The 23419-nt window shown below is 44.2% G+C and overlaps 1 protein-coding gene and 1 long non-coding RNA gene across 4 annotated transcripts in view; one reads left to right on the forward strand and one right to left on the reverse strand.

Annotated features, from left to right (window-relative positions):
- TNR (tenascin R) overlaps positions 1-23419 on the forward strand; it is a 408221-nt gene that overhangs the window by 378830 nt on the left and 5972 nt on the right. For 2 of the 3 annotated variants that reach the window (XM_032291652.1, XM_032291654.1), the window contains 5 exons: positions 1923-2066; positions 2727-2857; positions 3860-3992; positions 16521-16672; positions 18425-18521. In XM_032291652.1, coding sequence (XP_032147543.1) covers positions 1923-2066; positions 2727-2857; positions 3860-3992; positions 16521-16672; positions 18425-18521 — 657 coding nt within the window. Of the gene's footprint in view, positions 1-1922; positions 2067-2726; positions 2858-3859; positions 3993-16520; positions 16673-18424; positions 18522-21316; positions 23399-23419 lie in introns of those variants that run through there. The other variant, XM_032291653.1, reaches the window with a different exon arrangement.
- LOC116560297 overlaps positions 1-23419 on the reverse strand; it is a 232072-nt gene that overhangs the window by 94613 nt on the left and 114040 nt on the right. The window lies entirely within an intron of this gene.

A 23419-nucleotide genomic window follows, 5' to 3' on the forward strand; every position in this document is an offset into this window, starting at 1 on the left:
CTACTCATGTTACCCAGGCTGGAGTGCAATGGCGCGATCTCGGCTCACCGCAACTTCCGCCTCCTGGGTTCAGGCGATTCTCCTGCCTCAGCCTCCTGAGTAGCTGGGATTACAGGCACGCACCACCATGCCCAGCTAATTTTTTGTATTTTTAGTAGAGATGGGGTTTCACCATGTTGACCAGGATGGTCTCGATCTCTTGACCTCGTGATCCACCCGCCTCGGCCTCCCAAAGTGCTGGGATTACAGGCTTGAGCCACCGCGATCCTCCATTTTTTAACTATCACCATGCTTTCTCAAGCCTCCATGCATTTACATATGCTGTTTCTTTCACCAGGCAATTCCCCGACTTGTCTGCCTAGAAAACCAATCCTTCAAAGTCTTGTTTCAGCCCTATATCTGTCAAAGCTTCCCTAAAGGCAGTCAGACATATGCTCACAGACACAAAACACACAGCTCCACCATAGCAATGAGCTTCCATTCATTCAACAAATGCTTTTAATGCCCTCCCATGTGCCATACACTCTATAAGGCTGTAAGGATTCAGAAACAATAATTGAGTTCTCATCCTTATGGAACTAACTTCTAATGATGTTGCAGAGAAGTAAATAGTGACAACTTGCTGTGAGCAGTGTATGCTATAGGCAGGCACAGAACACCATGGGCCATGTCCAATGGGCTACTGTGATTGGGGTCAAGGTGTGGAGGGAAAGAAAGAAGAAAAGTCTTAGATAAAGTGAAAGAAGAAGAGAAGAAGAAAGGGAATTTCAAGAAAAAGTGCCGACTGTGCATTTGCAGAGATGTGGGAGTGTGAGAAGTCTAAAGAACTGCCATAGTTTCATACGGCTGGAGCATTGATCAATGGCATGATGTGCAAAGGGGGACATTAAAAAGATAACGTCCTTACATATGTTCTTCCAAAGCATTAAGTGTTAGTTTGAATTTTAACTTGTTTCTATGCCCTTAGACCACAATAAACTTGAAACCTCAAGGCCCTACCAAATACAAAAATGTGCCTAGCAAACTTTGTTAAATACTAAATAATTTCAAAGTATTCTAATTTTCCAACAGAGGAGTTGGCCTGAACTAATGAACAGTTTTATCAACAGCTTGAATGAATTCAGAGAAGACATGCTTACCAAATTTGTGTATAAAACAATATTGTGATCAATAGAATCCAAGTTCAAAAATATTTGAATAAACTAAAACAGTGGCCCAAAATGCAATCAATAAGGCAAAATGCAATAGAAATAAATGCAAAGTTCTACCCTTGGGCACAAAAAATCAACCAACAAAATTGGATTGGGAGGTAGGGAGAGTGGTACAAAGAAGGTCTTTGATTAGCAATAATTTTGGCATATTATTGCAACAATATCACATGGTGTTCCCAAAACCTAACGAATTAGTATAAATGGCATGAGCACAGACTGACCCTGTTTATTTCATTGTTCAGTACCTCTCAATTACTGTTCTCAGTTCTCTGAATTTTACACTTTACCAGGGACATTGATAAACTGTTATTTGTTCAAAGAAAAGCAGACAGGATTGTGAAGGTTTTAGAATTGTCACATAAATGTGATGGGAAGTGGGGGCCAAATTTTCTCAGTCTAGTGGAGAGAGAACTTGATTAGGAAAGGCGGTCATGTAGACAAAAGATTAGATTTATCCTTTATAACTCCAGAGACCTGAATAGAAGTTATAGAGAATTTGACCTGTACATAGAACACTTTTTTTTCAATTAAGATGCAAAAAGCAATGAGTAGGGAATCCTTGCATGGAATGACACACTGCTAGATAACCTCTAAAAAACTTTTTCCAAAATTCTCTATTAGTAAATCCATGTGAAATGCCTTTGGATTTGGTAGATCTTTCCTAAACTGAGTAGCCTTATTCAACCCTTATTCATATTCATCTGATTTCAGTTGCTGGAGAGACCATCCTGGTTGATGGAGTCAGTGAGGAATTCCAGCTTGTTGACCTGCTTCCTAGTACCCACTATACCGCCACCATGTATGCCACCAATGGGCCTCTCACCAGTGGCACCATCAGCACCAACTTTTCTACTCGTGAGTACATGGTCATCTACCTCCCCCATATCCCTGGGGACTTTTGTGGATTCTAAAAATGATCAGTTTTCTTGTGGTGGACTAGATTATCACCTACAGGCTTTGGACAGGGCAGCTATGAGCTGTTCTTATTTGAACTGACTACAGCCCAAAGTCAATGAAACTGAGCTGCAACTTTTGGCCAGCAGACACTGTTTCCTGCCCTCACCCTGGGTGACAGCAGAAGAACCAGGCCAAGTGAGGTCTGTACTCGGAATGCATCTGCCCCAGCCAAGTCTGATGGATATTCAAAGGCTAGATATCTAGGAGAGAGCTACTGAGTAGGAAGCAGACAAAGGTCGCATGTGGAAACATTGTAAGTTCACAAGTGAACTTGCAAACATCAGGGTCTCAGGATAGAGGGTCAGTTTGGAAGATGCCACACCCAAACCTAGAGGCCCTGTGAGGGAAGGGGAAGTAGCTGCAAGAATGACTGTGGCACTCAATGGTTATCTTCTGACCCAAGAGCACCCCTTATGGTCCTGTCCAAGCCAGAGTGAGGGTCAGCATGTGAGCAACCCTGAGACAAAAGAGGTGCGCAAATAGATACCCATGCCTGAAATCAAGCAGGGGGAGAAGCTGGGGAGGCAGGCACGCCCTGGCACTTTCTCCTCTTTGCAGTCCTGGACCCTCCGGCAAACCTGACAGCCAGTGAAGTCACCAGACAAAGTGCCCTGATCTCCTGGCAGCCTCCCAGGGCAGAGATTGAAAATTATGTCTTGACCTACAAATCTACCGATGGAAGCCGCAAGGTGAGATTTTGCTGGAAAGGGAAAAGACCATTTCTCCTGAGTGAGGCCGTGTGGAAACTGACTAGTGGAGTGACCAGGGGGCAATGGAGGGAGGGGGAAGGAATCAATCCACAGGGAACTAATCAGTTTCCCATCAAGGATACACAGCCTGCTGTTGAGGAAAGAGCCCTAGTCTGCAAGCCAGAAGATTTTGATGATAGTCCTAGCTCTGCTATCACTCTCTATGTAAGTTGAGGCAAAGGGCTAAACCTCTTCAAGGCTTGCTTTCTTCTCCAGCTAATGAGGGTCTCTACCCCTGCAACTTCACTGGGTTGCGCTGGTGCTTCCAATACAAGGACACAAAGCACACTGGAAACTCCCAAGTACATGATATTGGAATAATTTTTCACCAACAGGGCTGAGCAAACATGAGCTGGATACCAAATTCAATAGGCTTTTATGCCTCTTGATAAGCATTATAAAGGCGATATCTGTGTAGTAAAGAAACAACAAATTTTTGTTTTATTTCCTCAGTTGAAACAGTTCATCCAGAACACTGATTTTCAAGTTTTTGTTAGCAAAGGAACCTCTTTTTAAAGGGAACTCATATGCAGAAACCAAAAACGTAGAATACATTTCAACAGAGTTAGTCTGCTTTATAGAAATAAGGAGGCCTTGGATCCCACTTCCTTGGCTCTTTCTGTGCTCTCAAGCAAGCCCAGTGCAATCTGAAAACTTCTAGATTCAATAATCCAGGTGTCTAAATTTATCTCAATGTGCATTCCTGAGATAGGACCTGGCCTAATTCCACATGAGAGCTCTCCTCTCTGCTTATTGGTGCAGTTATCTCCTTACTGTGGGATGGAGAGGATGACAGTGGCCACTGCAATAGTGACCTAGCTGGCCATAGGATTTGGCCACTGCAATAGTGACCTAGCTAGCCATAGAATTTCCCTTCCCTACTTTCCCAAATTGCAAGCCAGTTGCTCCCTTCCACCACCCTTCCTTTGGCTCATTATACAGGAGCTGATTGTGGATGCAGAAGACACCTGGATTCGACTGGAGGGCCTGCTGGAGAACACAGACTACATGGTGCTCCTGCAGGCAGCACAGGACACCGCGTGGAGCAGCATCACCTCCACCACCTTCACCACAGGTGAGGGAGCATGGCCACTTTGATGCCACCTTCTCTACTTCCTGAGGTTTGGCTCTTCAGCAGCCTCTGCTGAGACTTACCCTGGGAGCAGCTTATTTAGAAAGCTCAATTGCCTCCTCCTTCCTTCCCCCTTTCCAAGTCCCTGCCAGGAAACCTCTCACTAACAAGGCAACCACAGGAACCAGCAGCACAAATTTCTGCTTCACCCAGACCAACTAAATGCACCAAGTAAAAACATCGAGTTCTGGCTGGGCACAGTGGCTCATGCCTGTAATCCCAGCACTTCAGGAGGCCAAGGCTGGCAGATCATCTGAGGTCAGGAGTTTGAGACCAGCCTGGCCAACATGGTAAAATCCTGTCTCTACTAAAAATACAAAAATTACTTGGGTGTGGTGATACATGCCTATAATCCCAGCTACTCAGGAGGCTGAGGCAGGACACTTGAACCCCAGAGACACAGGTTGCAGTAAGCCAAGATCGTGCCACTGCACTCCAGCCTGGGTGAAAAAGTGAGACTCCGTCTCCAACAAATAAAAATAAAAAAACATCAGGTTCCTTCCAGTTCAGATTTTCTGCAAGTGTTTTTCCAGCAAAGTTCATCCTTCTCTTCCTTCCTCCTTTGCTACCTATCATCAGAGACTCATTTAGTAAAAGCAGACATAGTAAACACTCAACATTAAACCTGCAGCTCTTCTCCATACACAAAGCTCTTCTGCATTCCTATGGTCTCACTCAGTTCTTGTAACAACCAGTCAGGAAGGCCTTATAATCCCCGTTTCACAGATGATGAAACCAAGGTGGATGAAAACCAAAGACTTACATGGCTAGTAAATATCTGGGTCAGAACTTGAACCCAGGTCTTCTACTGCTAAATGCAGCTGTTCCTGCTGCCTTCCCTCCTTAAATCAGCAAAAGATACCTGAAAAATGTTGTTAAAGGATTAAACAAAAAGTCCTAATATCTGTAACAGGAAATAACCTAATATCTGACTTTCAAGAGTTATTTGCCAAGCACTGTTTAGCTGCATTACATGTATTATCTACTGTAACCTTCACAACAGCCTACATGGTATGTACTATCATCTCTGTTTTACACTTGAGGAAACTGGGCCACAGAGAGATGAGGTAACTCACCCAAGACCCCATAGTTCTTAAGAAGGGGAGCTGGAATTTGACCCCAGATGGTTCAGCTCTGGGGTCTGTGCTGTTAACATTTCTACCCCTCCCACCGTGCCGCTCTAGAGTCTGTAACGTGAGGCTCCTCAGCCCGGACTTTGAATTCTCTCCCTGTCCCACATTGTGGGCGTGTGGGTTTGCATACATTCCAGGCAAACCTGAGCACGTCCCATATACTCAACCACATTCTGCCTGCCATCTCAGAGCACCAGAATGACTGGATTTCTGTCTGTGCCCCAGAGCCTTGTCCTCCATCCCCAGAGAGGTTAGAGAAAGTCCCCCAGCCCCACCAGGTGTCTCCCCCACTGCACTCGCTCTAAATGACGAAGAAAGACACTGATCAGAAATGACAAAATGTCCCAGTGGTTCTATAGCATTGAGACTGTGAACGAGTCCTCTTCTCCCTTCTTCTTTTTACACTTTTCAATACCTCACTGTCTTTAAGGAGCACATTAATCAGAAAAACAAATGTTTTAATTAAAAACATAAACCTTGGGCACACAAACAAGACACGAATCCAAGATGTATCTTTACCAAGTGGAACTTAGAAGACGTTTGATCTCTTTTATGGGGCTGGAGTCAATTATGCTCCCCTCCGTGCTCTTTCAAAGGTGTCTGATCTCAGAACTAAGGTGTTACCTTCTTCTTAAGCCCTTCCCTGCACATTCACAGGTTAATTAAAGAGGCCTCCATGGTTCTCTTTTGCACGCCACCACTTAAAGACCCACGGGTTGGAGCTTTCCATTGAATTAAGAATTTCTTTTCTATTAAAAGGACACAGATGACAGACACTTAAACCGAGCTCCCAATTTGCATATTTATTAGTCTAAATTAGTCATTTTATCCCCAAAATGCATGGGTTTCAGTGTTTGCTCTATGTAGTATGGGCTTTTAATTCCCACCCTGGTGATGCCACAGCTAGCAGTTGTGAGCAATATGACAATGTGCCTGAAGTCTCTGTGGCATCTTACAGCTGTGCCTCACTCCAGACCCACCTGGGCTGTAAAAGTAAATCAGCTCTGTGCCCTCACTGTCCTCTCTTAGGTGCAGCTGCGCCAAGGGGTGTGGAACTTTTTGGATCTGGGATACCAGATTCAGCTGGGGCCTCACTAGGATCAAATAAGTAGAAGATTAACAGCACATGGAAATCTGGAGAGGAGGCAGAAGAGCATCTTTGTTTGGTGGACAGTACAGGGAGCTATCAGGATGTATTTAGGTTGTTTGTTGGTTTTTACAAGACTCCAGTCGACACCAGGCTCTTGGGACATGACCAATACCAACTCAGGAAGGAGAAAGCCGAAGAGCCCAATTTCCTATGCAATGAGTGTAGCTACTGACTGAGCTGTTCCATGTAGAGTCCGTATCATCACTTCCGTGGTACATGGCAAAGATATGTCTGTGTTTGGAAGCTTTTGCAGTTTTACTGGAAAGCTCAAATTTAAGTGTAAGTCACTGAAGCATAGCAAACTCTGCTAGCTTTGTCTCGGAGATTTACTGTAACCTGCTGAAATGACTGGTTACAGAATGAAAGATTCTTGGACAGAAATAATTCATGTGAAAGTACCTTGCACAAAGCCTGGCACATAGCAGACATAATAGGTAGTGGTTAAATTGAATAGTCAAATCTCAGCCGCAGAGCACAGAAGAGGGGTCTCTGGAAAAACAAAGCCTAAGGAAATTTTTAATACCCCTCATAGGGATGGCACAGGCAAGGAGGTATAACCTTCAAGAATACGATGCCCAAATTCCCTCTAATTTCAGGCTCTGTCTGCCACCTCAATGCAAATTTCCCTGAATAAATTCCACTAGGCTACATAGTCCTTTGCATGTTAATTTTAATGAGGTCTCATTTCCTGTGCCACCGCTCTACCCCAAAGTTTTCTCCCCTGCCCAAGAGCAAATTTTATTAAGAAGGAAGAGAATACAAGGGTATCAGCTTCCAAACTTGGGGGGGAGGCAGGGAATGGGGACGTTACCAAGAAGGAAAAGCAAAATTGAAGAGCAGTGTATCTTTACTTACATGCAAGACTGGAGTGCTGCCCGTCAGGACTCCACAGGCACGAACTACTCTTGCTAAGCAAGAAGTCTGAGAAACACGGGAAGGCTCCCAGGTGACAGCAAGCCAGGGCTAATGGATTTAGAGGCTAATTTCTTTTTAGCAATTAGCATCTTTTCCAATTTCATTGATAGTATCTGAGTTTTCCACTTAGCTCAGCTCCTCATTGTGAGTGTTTACTGTGCCTTCTCTGATGGAACAATAGAGATTAAAGTTTGGCTCCAAAGTTGCCTCTATCCACTGATAAACCCTCACCTTGTCCTGAGTGCACCAAGATAAGAGGTTCATTTTAAGCAAGATGCCACCTGATAGCCTAGAAAAGGGTTAAGATGTCAAAAAATAATAATAAAACTTTAAAAAAAAAAACAGAAAAGAACTAGTACTCTCAAACTCTCAAAAACCTCCTTTGATCAAATGTCTTCCCTTGCTGTGTTTCTGCCACATAACATAAGTCCATTTCATTCTTTCCATCATGTTAATAACTTCCTGTCCTCTTGTCTCTGGTGTTTGCACAAAAATCTAGAGGGAATTAAATACAAGTAGTATGGAAGAGAAAAAATGTGGATATATTATTTATAATTTACTGTTGCCTGAAATTTTATCCAAGGTCTACTTGTCTTTTAGAGATATGAATATAAATGAGAAAACAAATATTCCCCACAGAGCAGCCAGGACTTGGTGAAATGATTGTCTGAGAGGCAGTTTCATTGTCTCTTTTAATACCATAAAAAGCAAACAAGGTTCTCACTAAAGCTTGTCCTAAGAGACAGTGAGCACTATAAAATAGGTTGTCTTGACCTTGAGGTTAAGCAAAGACAATCATTTGCAGAGGTACCCAGAGATGGGTAATAAGAAGTTTCCTTTTATTACCTTTGTTCCAGTCCCTGCCCTCCCACATCCAGACTGAGCTGCTCTGTGGGGCTTTTTAAGAAAACTTTGGAGTCTAACACAAGCTTCAGCTTCTGAGGTTGTAAAGATTAATGAAGATTGGCACACACTATACTCTGGGACAATAGGTGGTGGATCATAGAAATTCACATACTTATCAGACAGGTATTCTAGTTAGAAAGGAAAGCCTTATGATCACTATCCATGGCTATCGACCCTCAGATATGCCACACATCCTTTTCACCAAAGTGGAGAGGTGACGGGGCTTCTCTCTGCTCTGCTATTTAGAAACAGCTTGAGTTCTTGCTTTATTAAAACAAGCAAACCCCTAAAAGGAGAAGTCTACTTTCTTTATTAGCTGGGAGGAGGGGTGGCGTGGGCAGCATCCTGGCTGTGAAGAAGGAAGTAGGGCACTAATTATCCCATTTGAACAAACCATTTCCATGTATGTCCAAAATTAATAGAAGGATAGGTGTCAGATCAGAGGTCTCAATCACACTCACAGTGTATCACATATCACCCATGTTAATCTCCAACAAGTCTCAGTCTGTATTTACTCATGTATTTCCTTTTACACTCTTCTCCTCTTCCACCATCCATTAGGCAAGCATTCTGATGTATTAGATTTGTGACCTTCTGTTTGGATGTATTTTTGAAAAATGTATTCTTGTAAAATTACTTTGAGTATAAATATTTTAAATATATGTAAATGGTATTGGATTACATAGTTCATCCCCTATTCTCAATAGTTTTTGCCCAGCACTGTTTTACAGACCCATCCATGTTGTCATGCATATATATAGTCTTTTGCTTCCACTTGTTGTGAATGTATGTGCATGATGTGCACCCATCACATTTTACCTCTCCATTCTCGCAAAAATGGACATCAGATTGTCTCCAACCTCCCACCACCACAAATGGTGCTGCAGTAAATACTTTGTACATGTCCACTTATGGATCACTGAGGTAATGCCTTCTGGAATATATACCCAGAAGAGGGATTGCTGGGTCATAGGGGAAGCGTTTCCATAGTCTAACTATGTACTGCTCTTCCACGTGGCTGTGCTAGTCCTCACTCCCTCAAACAGTGCATGGAAACTTCTATTTCCTAACGACGTGCATCATTCCAAATGCCTTGACATGGCCCAGCTTTGTAATTTTTAATAATCTCATAGAGAGCATTGATATCTCATTTTTCTAGTTGAATGTCTTTAATAATGAGTTTGAGTTTCAACATCTCTTCATATGTTTGTTAGTCTTTTCAGTGCTCTTTTCCTCTAAATTACCTGCTCATATAGTTTGTCCATTTTGTCAGGTTCCTGTACTCAATATTAGCTATTATTATTTGAGTTTTTGAAGCCTCTCTTAAGAAGTCTTTCTCTGCCTTTCGGCCAAAGGGTATTCTTCAATATGTTGTGCTATTAACTTTCTAGATTTATTTCTTTCTATTTAGTCTATTTTATAGTGGTATTAGTTGAGGATACAGTTTCATTTTTCTTTCTATAGTGAACCAGTTCTCCTAACATCATTTATTAAATAATCCATCTGTTCTGCATTGGCTTGTGGTGCCTCATTGTATATTTGTATTTTTAATAGAGACAGGGTTTCACCGTGTTAGCCAGGCTGGTCTTGTTTTTTTTTTTTTTTTTTTTTAATCAGAATAATGCTGGCTGCAATGAATGAGTCGTGCAGTGTTCCCTCTTGTTCTATTTCCTGGAAGACTGTATAAAATTAGTGATATTTATTCTTTGAATTCATCAGTGAAGCTACCTAGGCCTGGAGATTCTTTTTCTAGAGATTTTAAGCACAAATTTAATTTATAAAAATAGTTTCATACATTTAGATTATCTTTTCATTTTTATCTTGCACAACTTTTGGGATGTAGTAGTTTTCCAAAAAAGTGGTCTATGTCATCTAAGTTACTGAATTGATTTACATAGAATTGTTTGTTCTATTCAATAGGACGGGGACATGTGATCCCCCACAGGGAGGCAGTGAATCTTGCCAAGCAATGGTAAAACCTACTATTGAGGCACGAGAATAGGGTCTGGAGGCAGGGAATCTAAGACCAGTTCCTGCTGACTTCCCAAAGCTGGATCGAAAGGAAAACGCCTAGGTATGGAGGCAGGGACCCTAAGGCCAATTAATGTCAACTTCCTAAAGCTAAACCCAAAGGAAAAACCCCATCTCCCCAGGCCCAGTAACAAAGGTTTAAAGCCTACTCTCCCTACAACCCTCTCCCTTCCACCACATCTCAGCTGAAAAGGGAAAGCATCTTGGATTGGCCACCCTAAGCACAGCCCTTCCCTTCATCCGCATCCAATTCACCCCAGCCTTTAATTAGCCACAGACCAAACCCTTCATCCAGATAAGGAGTAGCTGATAGAGACCTCAAATGGAGTACTTAAAACCCAGAAAACTTTGTAATCGGGCCCTTGAGCTGCCTGTCCTGGCCCACTCCCACCCTGTGGAGTGCTTCCTGGCTTTAATAAATCCCGGTTTTCTCTGCTTCATTCCTGTGTTTTGTTCCTTCATTACTTTGCTTGTGCGTTTTGTCCTATTCTTTGTTCAAAAACGCCAAGAACCTGAACATCTCATACTCGAGGCCTGCCTTCCAGTAACACCATAGGTTGAAGGTGACATTGTGAATGTTACAGCAGGACCTTACGTATTACTACATTACAGAACTTCATCTGGCCTATTTTAAATTGTGTTATCCCAAATGTTTCAGAAAATCTAATTCTAACTTTCCTTTTCATAACCATAGGGGAGGGACAGGATATAGTGCTCACATGGCATCCTACATTCAACAAATACTGATTGAGCACCTTCTTTGGGTCAGACACTGTTCTAAGTGCTGAGTGATGAATAAAGTAAGCCAGATGGTTATACTCTCATGGAACTTACATTCAAGGGGATGAGCCAATGAGAATTGACCAACAATAAGTAAATAAACAGAGTAATGGACTAGAGACAGTATGAAGAGCTGACTTCCAGGACGGCACCTATAGTAGGAACTCTTTCCTATCGCTTGCCACTTCCTCCCCCATCCCAGACCCTGGTCTCAACTAGGGTGGTCAGAACAAGCTTCTCTTTAGCTGAGACATGTGAGCCAAGATTTGAATAATGAGAGTGAATCCACAAAGAAGAGAATTCCAGGCCTAGGGAAGAGTAATTGCTACACCCCGAGGGAGGAGTAAGTTTGGCCTTTTCTATCCGTTAAAAGAAAGCCAGTGAGGCTGAAGAATAGTGACAGTGGGGAGAAGTGCATGTGACAGAGACGGAGCGTACAGGGCTTTGCAGGCTGTGGTGGGGATTCTGGGTTTTATTCTAATTGGAATAAAGAAGCCATTGACGGGTTTTTGGCAAGTAAGACATAGCATGAGATCAGATCACCATTCACATGATGAAAAAGGTCACTCTGGATAAAGTGTGGAGAATGAATACAGGTGGAACCAGAATTGCAAAGGGAGACCAGCAGGAGGTGTCATCAGGACCCAGCCCTCCCTGGCCATGGTGAATCAAAAGCCACAGAGAAGGGCCAGGCTGGCAACTGCCAGTCTGTGATCAACCTAATCTGCCATGAAATTGAGTCTTCTGATAAGTGGATCCAAGGAATAATAAGACAAATGATGTCAGAATATTCCTCTAGTACTAGTATGCCTTTAGCTGACCTGTGAAGGGCAGATCTGAATGTCTGTTGCACTTGCCCTTGGGTAGAAGGCAGGTGGTCGGCAGAGCCTGAGGACCTTCGGGAGCTCTGTTTAGGGTGAACACATCAAAGCTGTCTTGCTCAGTCAATTCTCCACTCACTCTATTGCTCCTTTAAAGGCTATTGTCACTCTCCTCCTGGGTTCCCACTAGTATATCCTGAATGGGGTTCTGCCTCCAGGCTCACCCTCATCTTATTCATTCTCCATACTGCAGTGAGAATGTTCTTTCTAACAAGTTGAGCTTAAAGTCCACCAATAGACTCTTTCTCCAATTGCCTCCATGAATGACATAATCCCCCTACTTACCTCCCCAGGGCTCTCTCTCCTCCATCCCACCGGATTCCTGCTCTGTCTCCTGCTAAACCTTCAGTTTCCCAAAAGGGCCATGCTTGTGCACAGGCCTGGAACACCCTTCTCCACCAATTTGTGGCCAGCATCTATGTCAGTTCCTAAAATAACTTTCTGATTAGCAGTTGCCACCTCTGCCCTATCCCAGGCCCCCACTTCTTACTCCATCTTTGCCAGCCAGGCATCACTGCACACCCACGTCCAGGTTTTGCCAGCCGCCAATGTTTATCTCTTTCCCAGAGCACTTAGAGCTCAAAGTTATATTTGTTTCTCCCATCACAGCGTGAGCAACCTGAAAGGGTGTGACTGTGTCTTTTCCTTCTTTGTATTCCCATCTTTTAGCCCAGTATTTAGAACCGAGCACACACTCTTTTATATGTTTGTTGAATTAATAAGAGCGTAAACAGGTAAACATACTGGAAGACGCTGTGAGAAGGCCAAGTGGCAGATCTGACAGCCCATGTGGGCTAAGCAGGTAGCTTTGCCCTGTCCTCAGACTCAGACTGCCCATGACAGTCTAGCCAGCTACTCTGAAGACATGGGCCATTGATTCTAACAAGGGAGATTCAACCACAAACTGGCTTCTGGGAAAAACAAATCTAAGTGCTGATAGCCAGAGGTGGCCGCCTGCGCTTCTATGGAGCAACATTGGGTTCTGCACTCACCGAGAAACCTGCCCTGTTTTTAGAGACAAATTCTGACATTGTGGCTTCAGTCCTGATGCGGAGTCCAGAAAAGTGGACAGACACTTGCCAGGGCTATTAACGCTGATCATTTTAAAGGCACCCCTAAGAATCCAAAACAAGTAAGGGGCAGGGCCATGACAGAGAAAGTCTGTCCCAGCAGTGGTGGCCCCCTGACTGCACTGCATGTCACGTAGCTTGCTCCACTCCACTCAGCATTCAGCCTCCACTGCCCAGCACAAACCAATTTCCAAGCAATTCTTCTGGTGAATGCCCTGGTTCTGTCGATCTCACAATGATATCTAGAAACACTTCACCATGAGACGTTTCAGTGTACTGAACACTTGTTGTGGCTTTTCTCTTAACTTGATAATCACCACAGCCTGTGCTAAAAATAGAAATAAAAATTAAACAAAAGATTCTTCATCGGTCCAGACTCCAGTTATTGCACTGAAAGGAAGAAAAACCTTCCTTTCAGAGAGAGACAGAGATTCAATCTACAGTATTTATCCACCCACCCACAGGGGTCTGAGCAGAGGACACAGACCACAGGGCTCCTCTGAGGCACTGCTCAGTTTACCAATTCTACCTCTTAGCCTCTAGAGAAGAGGAAAATGTGCCAGACAAATCCAGCTGGTCTTCAGACTTGTCTGAAAAGCTTCAGTAAAACACTGATTCCCTGCACCACCCTCTGATATTCTGATTCATTGGATCTTCTATGGAACACAGGAATCTGAATTTTAATAAGGTCCCAGTCTGAGAACTATTAGTGAGCCTCTGCTTTCTCTTGCCTGCAAAAAAGGAATAATAATTTGATCAAGGACTAGGGTTGCAGGCTGGAGCGGGTTGAAAAGGAATGATTTTGCTGTAAATGCAGTGTCTTCTCCAAGTTCCAAAGATGTGAAACTCCCAGGTTGCTGCTCTTGATAGTCTGTGTGAGCAAATGCTTGCTGATTGTCTTTACATTAATGTCACAGACTACATCACAGCGAATGGAATCTATAAACCACCAAATGGCCTTGCAATTTGTCAAGGGGAAGGCAAGAGCACCCAGCAACCATGCATCATTGCCTCACACACATCTGGAGAGCCCCCCACCGACCGGCTCATTGCTGGCCTGGAAGGAAGAAAGCATGGTCCTTCCTCTCCCAGGGTGTAATCTGGGACAGTTATCCCGTCCAATCTTTTGGCACCGCTTTGAAAACACTTTTTTCATAAGCTAATTTTATTCTTATTTTCTAACTTTAAAAAAATGAATCCCTCTTTTATATGATAGCCATTCAGGTTATCTTCTCAGTTTACTGAGAAGTCATCTCAGTTTACTGATTTGTGTGTAGGTGTAGCTTTAAAGTGACTAATACATTTGAGCCTGTAAAAAGTACCTATAATATAAATATTAAATCAACCTACATTGTCAACATGAAGAAGCCTCTGTGAGATCATTTCTTTCCCCATTCTGACGTTTGGATTTATATGTGTATTTGTATGAGACTGTCATTGTGAGATTTGCAGGGAGATGTTTTGTTGGGGGCACATTGGATATTGGAAAGAAATCTAGGGTTCTGGCTCCTTTAAGAAGCTGAGTTTATTTAATGAAGAAACCCTTCTTCAGGAAAAAGGCTATTAGTGCACACCTTAGAAGTAAGCTGAAGACCAAGGACACTAAGGGCTGATCTTCTAAAATGAGAAACTCAAACAGGGAGAAGAAAAGGGAGAAAGAAAGGCAGACAGACTAGTGGTTCCAGAGGCCAGGTCAAGAATGACCAGGAAGCCAGGAGATAATAGCAGTGTTCCCAAAGCAGCAGGGAGAGGGCACAGGGACAACTCACACCTGTCTCCTGAAATATAACTATAGCCTCTAGGGGTAGATGGGATCAGGAACTGTGAAGAGTTCTCGGACATGCTGCAGATGACAGTTAACTTTTCTGTAGCTATTAAGGAAATCAGTTTCAGATGGTATGGATAATTGATGTGAACATAGAACTTGTTGAGATCTTTAACCTTTGGGGGTTTTTTGCTTATAAGGTAAATACAGGTATTAATTAGTCCTTTGCTGTATGCATAGATGTCATTCTTCAGTACATTCTATCATACATTACATTTCCTGCTTCAGGACAGTGCAAAGAGCACTTAGCCCATCTGAAAATGTGAGTTCCAGCAATCTGAGTCATGTAAGCTTTCTGCATGCAGTTTCCTTCTCTGTAAAATAAGTATATCTATACCAATCTGCCATCCCCTCAAGTTTCTTGCAAGAACTAAATGGAAATAAAAACACTTGGTAAAGGACAAGTTCTACAGAAATATATTGTCATTCCCTGGTATAACCATTGCCTTTAGAACAAAGGCATTGCCTTTATTCTAAACTACATTAGGTGGGTATCCCCTCAACCAGGGTGTGACAGCAAGCTGAAGGGCAGTCCTGGTGTGGGGGCACTTAACACATCTCCAGGGGAGCCTTGCATGAACCGACTCCAACCACGTCTTCCTGACACAGGAACCTTCCCTGGTGATCTATGATGGGGTCTGAGATGACCAGGGCTTTCGTTGAGGTTGCTATGTCGCCGTTCTTGGGTGCCTTTGTGCTGTCACTTACTCTGACCCACCAGCAGGCCCTATGTCACACCCGTAGTGCACCAGATCTGCCACTAGGGGACACTGCAATGACTGACACATGTGGTCCCTCCCCAGCCTCTCTTCCTGACTGCAGCAGTTCAAGGATGCAGAACCCTATCAATCTCAGCATGCTCTTTGTTAACACAGAAGATCATTCTATTTACAGAGCACCCACACCACCCTTCCCTACACTGGAAGCTCTGCCTTTAGCTTACTCTAGCAGCGCCTGCAGTCCAGAAAAGCTCCTTCGATGGGCTTTCTACTTGGCTTGCCTGCTCAGCATTAAAATGTGCCCTGAAGCTAAGCGCTTCAAGACACACAATTTAAGCTCCTCTTTCAGCTAATTAGATATTGTTCTACAAATTGGGCTGTTCTCTCTGAAAGATGAGCTGCAATTTACTTCCCCTGCCCTCTCCTTAAACTTAAACTGAACTGTAAAACATGGCCACTTGATTGTTTAGTCCAATCAGGGGATTATTTTGTACAAGGAATAGATAATTCATCTTCTTGCTAATGCTGAGCTTGTTCGGGCATTCCTTAATGGCTACTGTAAAGATGACAGAAAGTTTTGCTTAGATGCCTCTCATCCTTTCGAAAGGTGTCCACCTACACTGATGTATTTTGGCCCATGCGTCTGTAATCATTGCCTGAGTAACCAATCACTAGATGCATTAACACATCTTTGCTCTTCAAGGGGGAGATTTTTATTATCCCCATTTTACTGATAAGAAAACTGATGCCAAACTGATTTACTTAAAGTCAGATGAATAGGTAACTGGAGGAGCTACACCATGAACCCCACCATTTGGTCCCGCCGTTTGGTCCTCAGATCCCATGAAACTGTATGTTGTCTGCTAAGTCTAACGTCAGTTGAGGAGGGGAAATGTAAGATGATGCCGAGTCCCCACACCCACACCCTGAGCTCAGTTGAGGATTTCTTAGAGCTGTTGATGATGTACCAGGAGACTCGCTAAGACCTTCTATGACCCAAGGAGATTTTATGTACAGTGGGAGAAAGGATCCTTTCTGGACATTGTCTTTTTTCCTTGCAGGGGGCCGGGTGTTCCCTCATCCTCAAGACTGTGCCCAGCATTTGATGAATGGAGACACTCTGAGTGGGGTTTACACCATCTTCCTCAATGGGGAGCTGAGCCAAAAGTTACAAGTGTACTGTGACATGACCACCGACGGGGGCGGCTGGATTGTAAGTACAGGCAGCTGCTCTCCTTTCATGGAGGCATCCTCAGTGTTCTAGTGTACCTAGCTTAGCACCTGCCAAGCCAACTTCACCATCTTCTGGCCATCCTTTTATAACCCCCCACATGTCCATCCTGGAGCTTCTCATTACCCTCAAGGCCCTCGTTCAGCAGTCCAATCATAGGTCTGGCCAGGCAGGGAAAGGAATAACTATATCAAGGCTGCAATGGCCTGGCCCCATGAAGGGCCCTCGGGATTACTGCCTTTCCTCCTCCTCCTTCTGTGAGGACAGTTAAGCAGGCGGGTGCTAGAGAAAGGGAGCTGTGGCTCTGTTAGGCCCAGGGATCTTCCCTGCTCAGAACTGCATCTATAATAAAGCAGTGGAGGCACTAGGCAGAGTGGCTTATGCCTATAATCCCAGCACTTTGGGAGGCCAAGGTGAGTGGATCGCTTGAGGCCAGGAGTTCGAGGCCAGCCTGGCCAACATCATGAAACCCTCTCTCTACTAGAAATACAAAAATTAGTTGGGCATGGTGGCGCATGCCTGTAGTCCCAGCTACTCAGGCGGCTGAGGCAAAGGAATCACTTGAACCCTGGAGGCGGAGGTTGTAGTGAGATGAGATCATGCCACTGCTCTGCAGCCTGGGTGAAAGAGTGAGTGAGACTCCATCTCAAAAAACAAAACAAACAAAAAATCAGTTGAGGAAAAGTGTTTTCTGTAGGAGGAGGTGATCACCGCCACAGAGAGATGATCAGAAACCTCCAACTGAGGATTGCGTATGGGAAGACAGATGAGGGGCCGAATATGGATAGGTGATTCCCCTCCCCCAGTCTTCCTGGGGTCTCCCTGGTTCTTCCCTAGAGCTGTCACAGCCTTCAGGGAGCACCACGGTCAGGAAAAGAGAGACACTGTTTCCTGTCACCACCCTCCTCCCATGCCTGATAGGGCAATACAGAGAGAGGGAAAATAAGGGCAGCCTCCCAAAGGGCCCCACCCCTTAATGCAGCCCTGTGGGGGTGGCCAGGAGTTCCCACCGCCTGGCCCTAAAGCAGCCCAGCATTAGCCGAATGGCTGTAGGATGGAAAACCAGCCCCTCCACCCTTCTTCAGATTCCCTCTCTCACTCTGCTAACAGTGTGGATGTTTCCGGGTACAAAACCGGTAGTTTTTGAATGGTGATGTGCTCATAACAGCTACTCTTGGGAGACATTTTCTTTTATGTTTCTGACATATTTGTGCCTCCTTCTTAGAGCATAATTGGAAATTGAAGCCAAGGCTGATATATTGGAGGTTAAATGAAATAAGCACTTAAACAGCTCAGAAAGTGAATGATATGCAATATTACTTTGCCTGCAATAGGATGATGACAGTTACTGGCTGATTTGAAGTTGGTCCTGTTCTTTTAGTGAGAAATGCTTTCTACTGCACTCTGTAATGCAAAAGATTCATTTGAGAGCCAAGCCTATTTCCCCTGACTATTTGGGGGCTTGATATGTATTCTGAATCCTTTCTACATTGCAGGGGTGCAAATTAGTGTCAACATCACACGGGAGCCTATTCATCAGAGGCCTCTACACTTCAAGAGAAGGGCTCCGAGTGTCTCCTACAAAAACTGCTGTGTAAATACTGAGCTCTGCTCTGAAATGTTCTTTCTTTGGACAGCTTTGTCGTTGCAGATATAAAACCCAGTTATATCAATTTTACTTATCACAGTTTATTCTCCTGAGCATCTCCTCGTGTTTTTTTCTTTCCTTCATAGGTATTTCAGAGGCGGCAAAATGGCCTAACTGATTTTTTCCGGAAATGGGCTGATTACCGTGTTGGCTTCGGGAACCTGGAGGATGAGTTCTGGCTGGGTAAATCCTCCTTATTGCTTTCCCTTGATGTGCTTCTCCGGCTTTTTGTCCATCTCTCTCCTTTTTGTGTCCATCTGAGATTATCAGAAACCCTATGTTTGTTGAGAAGCTGACAGCTCGTGAATTGCTTTCAGAACCTCTTGCTCTGTTTAGCTCCACTATTGATCTGTTTTTATCTTTCTGTGGTGTTTTCCTCTTTTCTCTGTCTCTTCCCATCCTCATTAATAGTCACTAGATGGGTCTTGACAGGAGGCTACTACAAAGGGAGTGAGCTGCCTGGTGGGGGAGGGGCACAGGGAGCAACAGGCTGGCTGGCCATTTCCCAGAAGCAAGGCAACCAGCCAGCAAGCCCGCAGGTCAGGGGAGAAATGAGGCCAGCCACTCTGCTTAGTTCCTTGGGGAATGTTATTACCTGACTTGGGAAGGAAAAGGGGGAAAAAAATGAAAGTGGCATTAGAGGTGACTGGCAATTTCCTAGGGGTCTGACACTAGCAGGAAATACAGATTGAGAACCAAACTGGTATGAGACGGTAAACACACACCCAAGCCAGGCAGACGCTGGTGGTGCCAAATCCTGGAAAGTGGCCATTTATTATGACCTGTGTCTCCCTCTTGGTTAGATTTTCATAGTGATAGATAAAGAGAGGTAGAGGAAAAAATTATCAAGTTCCATATTCGCGGTCTCCTCTCTGCCTTCCCTGCCACTGTCTCATTTCATCATTTCTCCTGGATGCCTAGATAACAAGCCCCTTACTGGCCTCTCTGCCTCTAGGACCACCCCATTGTCCACATGGCTATAATCTCCCAACAGGTTCCTCTTGTCTTTTGCACAGATAAACCCAATTCACTGAGAAAGCACTATTGCAATAAAGAAAGAGTTTAATGAACACAAGGCCACCAAGTAGAAGGACAGGAGTTATTACTCAAATCAATCTCCCCAAAAACTCAGAAGCTAGGGTTTTTATGGATAATTTGGTAGGCAGGGGGCTAGGGAATGGGTGGTGCCAACTGGTTTGGGGTGAAATCATAGGAGTATGGAAAATGGTCCTTGTGCACTGAGTCTCCATCTGGGTGAGGGCTGCAGGTCCAGCTGAGTCATGTGTCACCAGTCCAACTAGGGTCACTTGGTGGCCTGAATGCAAAAATCTAAAAAACATCTTAAAAGACCAATCTGCAACTGTTATCTGTTACCTGTAAGAGCAACTGGGAAAATCACAAACGTCTGGCCACATGACCCTGAGCAGTAAGAGATTACAGAAAAACTCTGCCTACACTTTAGCAGAACTCAAACCGCCCCTCCCATAATCCTAATCTCTTAGCCTTTCATTAGTCTTAAAAAGGTAGTTTCAGTTCCTGGAAAAGGGGGGGAGCAGTTTTAGGGAGGGACTATTATTCTTGCTTTAAAATTAAACTATAAACTAAATCCCTCCCATGGGTAGCTTGGCCTATGCCCAGGAATGAGTGAGGGCAGCCAGCCAGTGAGGCCAGAGCAAGATGGAATTGGCCATGCTAGATTTTTCTCCCTGTCATGATCTTTGCAAAGGTGGGTTCTTGGCCACTAAAATGACCTTCCTCACGCCCCAAATCTGAGCAATGGCCAATGCCCTTTGTAAAACCTTTCAATGGCTCCACATTACCACCAGGGGAAGGCCCAATGCCTTAGCCAAAGTACAGGCCCTCTCGCACCTGCCTCTGGAGCCTCCTCTATACCCTGAGTACCTCACCTGCTCTTCCCCCAACCCTTCCCCAACACCAAACTCCACACATGCACAACCACCGATGCTTCCTCTGCTAGGAGCACTCCTAGCCAAATGTCTCCCTCCCCTACATGCCTTGTATGGTGAGTGCCATCTGTGTATATTCAAAGACCCAGCTAAGCACCTCCACAGAGCCAGTCCTCACCAGTTTTCTCCCCCATTGCCAGTGGGAGAGGTGGCCACTCCTTCTTTTGTGGCACAGGTCATAGTATCAATTTTACTTCCTGTCTGTCTCTACTATGTGAGCTTTGTTGGAGGGCTGGGATCACCTCATATTTATCTTCTAAGCCCATTATCTATATACCTATAACAGTGCCTGGGGAATAGGAGGTACCTAAAATGTAGATAATCAATACATCAATCAATGATAAGAATTAATTGAGTGCATATTAAATCCACAGATTTGTGTTTGCTGATATAGACAATAAAAATATAAGGTAAAGGCCATACAAAAACATTGACATAAAAGTCAAACAAATTGAAAAAATATGCTTACCTTCAAAGCATCAACAAGCAACTTGGGAGACCAGTGTAATACCCGCAAATTAATACATCCATAAGCAGACAGGACTCACGTTTCCCAAAGCTGAGCTGCTGTATACCACTTTCACAATCTGTGCCATATTTCCAGAAATATATACACTACCATGCACTTGAAATTCCTATAGATTACTCTTTAATTAAATCTATTTTTAGAAGAAATGTTATTGCATTGCCAAAAATAGAAAGCTAGTTATCATGTGCCACAAATAAAAAAGAAAGCCTCAAAAATTAATGCAATTAAAAGAAAACTATATTAATAGTATTTGATGACAGTTAAATACAAGGACTCCAAGACTGTTGTTGCTGGCAGTGGTGCTGGTGTTAAAAATGGAGATTAGAAGCTGTTTCATGCTTTGCCTGCTAAACAAACCACGAAAATACTAGAACCAAACTGAGACTGTGAGTTAAGGTCAGGATCAGGGTTAAGATATCCCCTTAATCTATTAAAAAAGACTGAGATTAAATTTGGAAATACCTTTCTTCTTATTATTCAAGGTTATTTAGTGCCTTATATGTCTCATGTCATCAGAGATGCCATCCACACTGGGAAACACTGTTCTAAACTATGAGCTGCTGAAAAGAAGGCCACAGATATTCAGAGAAGGAAGAGACCAGCTTCATGGAGAAGGCATTGAGGGATGAGTCAGTCAGAAGAATGGAGGAAGAAAAGGGATGAAAAGGAGGGAAGGCAGGAATTCTTTTGACAACTACAAACTGAGGCCAGGGAGGAAACCCATCCACTGAGAGGAAAGGTGCAAGTGAGGGAAAGAAAACGATGAGGTGAGTGGGTTGAATAAAGGCACAGCATGGAACTTAAAAATCTCAAAGAGAAGTCTTGACTTGATGATGTAGGTAAGAGGGAGACAGGGAGGGTTCTTGCAGAGGCAAGGCCTGGTGCGGTGCAGTTTGGCAGCAATACTCAGGTTGGGGATAACACTATGACCCATAGTTTATGTCTTATATGGGGTTCTACAGAAGCAGAGACTGAAACAGGAATTCTTGTTCAAGTGATTTACTTGGGGACTTCATTGGGGAGAAGGGGAATGGGGGAAGCAAAATAGGCCGGAGAAAACTGCAAAAATGTGGTTTTGGCTGGAGACTCACTTCAGTGTGATCCCTAGGGAAGCTCGGGAGCATGAATTGCTCCTCAGAGCTGGCTACCACTTAGGCAAGGAAGCCAAGCTTTTGTACCCCTCCACATTAGTCATTGATGAAGGTCTGCTACAAGGCATGAGGGGAGAGAGCTTCACTTCCAGGATGAAGTGATTCCCATTTGGTCAAGGGCAATTTTCCAAGAAGAAGGTGGCTGCAAGTTGCTAACAGACAATGCTTGTAGCAGCTCCACAGCTGTCAGGTGGATCTGACAATTAAAGACATCCGGCAGGGCACCATCAGAATCTACTACATCTGCACAGGCACAAGTCCAGGCTGGGTTGTGGGTCAGCAACTCAGCCAACAGCAAACGGCAGTCAAACAGCCTTCGACTTACAATCAAGGCAAAGCTCTAAACCTCAAATGGGACAGGAAAGCCAAAACACCTGGATGGTCTTCAGCCAATCATTTCATCTCTGTTGGACTTCAGTTTCCTCTTCTGCAAAACAGACTGGCCTGAGTCCCCACTAAATTCCCTACAGTCTCTGCAATTGTTTGATTCTAAGTCACGGCATACTCAAATAGATATCAGATGTCACAGCAAAGCAAGGTGACCCTACTTCAGTAAGCAGATAGAAATCAGGAGGACTCAGAGAGATTACCAGCAACACAGGGTGAATGGTCCAAAGTTTGGGCAGGTAGATCAAAACTGGAGAGTCCCGGGGCATGGCCAACCAGGACAAACAAGCAAGAAAATGTATATAAGAAAATATCACCAAGGAGGGATCTGGACTCTGCCTAACCTGTGAACTTACAAAGGTTTGCGCCTTACAAAAATCTATTAGACCAAGGCCTGGGAAGCTTAGAAACAAAGGAGGAAGCAGATGAATGAGGGTAACTGGCCGAAAAGGCCAGTGGAAAGGTCACAGTGCAAATGTAGCAGGCAGATTAGAGAGAAAGGGAATGGAGACATATTCTATGACCGGGCTATGGAGCCCCGGGAGGCCTGGAGGCTGAAGGCAGGAGAGGCAGTGTCGGGAAAAGTGGACAGAGCCCTTCCTGCAGGCTAATAGGAGATGTCCCAGAGGCTCTGAACTCCTCTAATTAGTGTTTCCATCTCTTGCTTTCGATCACTCACACCCAAGAACTCACACCCATGTAATACCTCTTGTAATTTTCTTCCAGTACCATGATTTGGCAGAGGAGGTGACAGGGGACAGGGCCAGGAATCTTGAGGCTCAGGGTTTGTCAGTTACTGAGTCAAGAGGAGGTATTAGGACCCCTGAGTTTCCTATGTTGGGAACTCATCAGCAGAGCTGGGCCGGCCTCTTTGCAAGAAGAAATTCAGTCTGCCAGGGTCCATTTGGTAATAAACTGTGAAGCACCAAGGCCAAAAGCAATCTGGAGTCCCCTTCTCTTCCCTGTAATATGTTTTGAGGCCACAGATGCATTTACCTCCCATTTTCCAAAGCTGCTGGGGGCCAGTCTCAGCGCATTTTCTGCTCT

The sequence above is a fragment of the Sapajus apella genome, unplaced genomic scaffold (genome assembly GCF_009761245.1).
Source record: "Sapajus apella isolate SASKATOON/1434 unplaced genomic scaffold, GSC_monkey_1.0 scaffold25, whole genome shotgun sequence".
Lineage (NCBI taxonomy): Eukaryota > Metazoa > Chordata > Mammalia > Primates > Cebidae > Sapajus > Sapajus apella.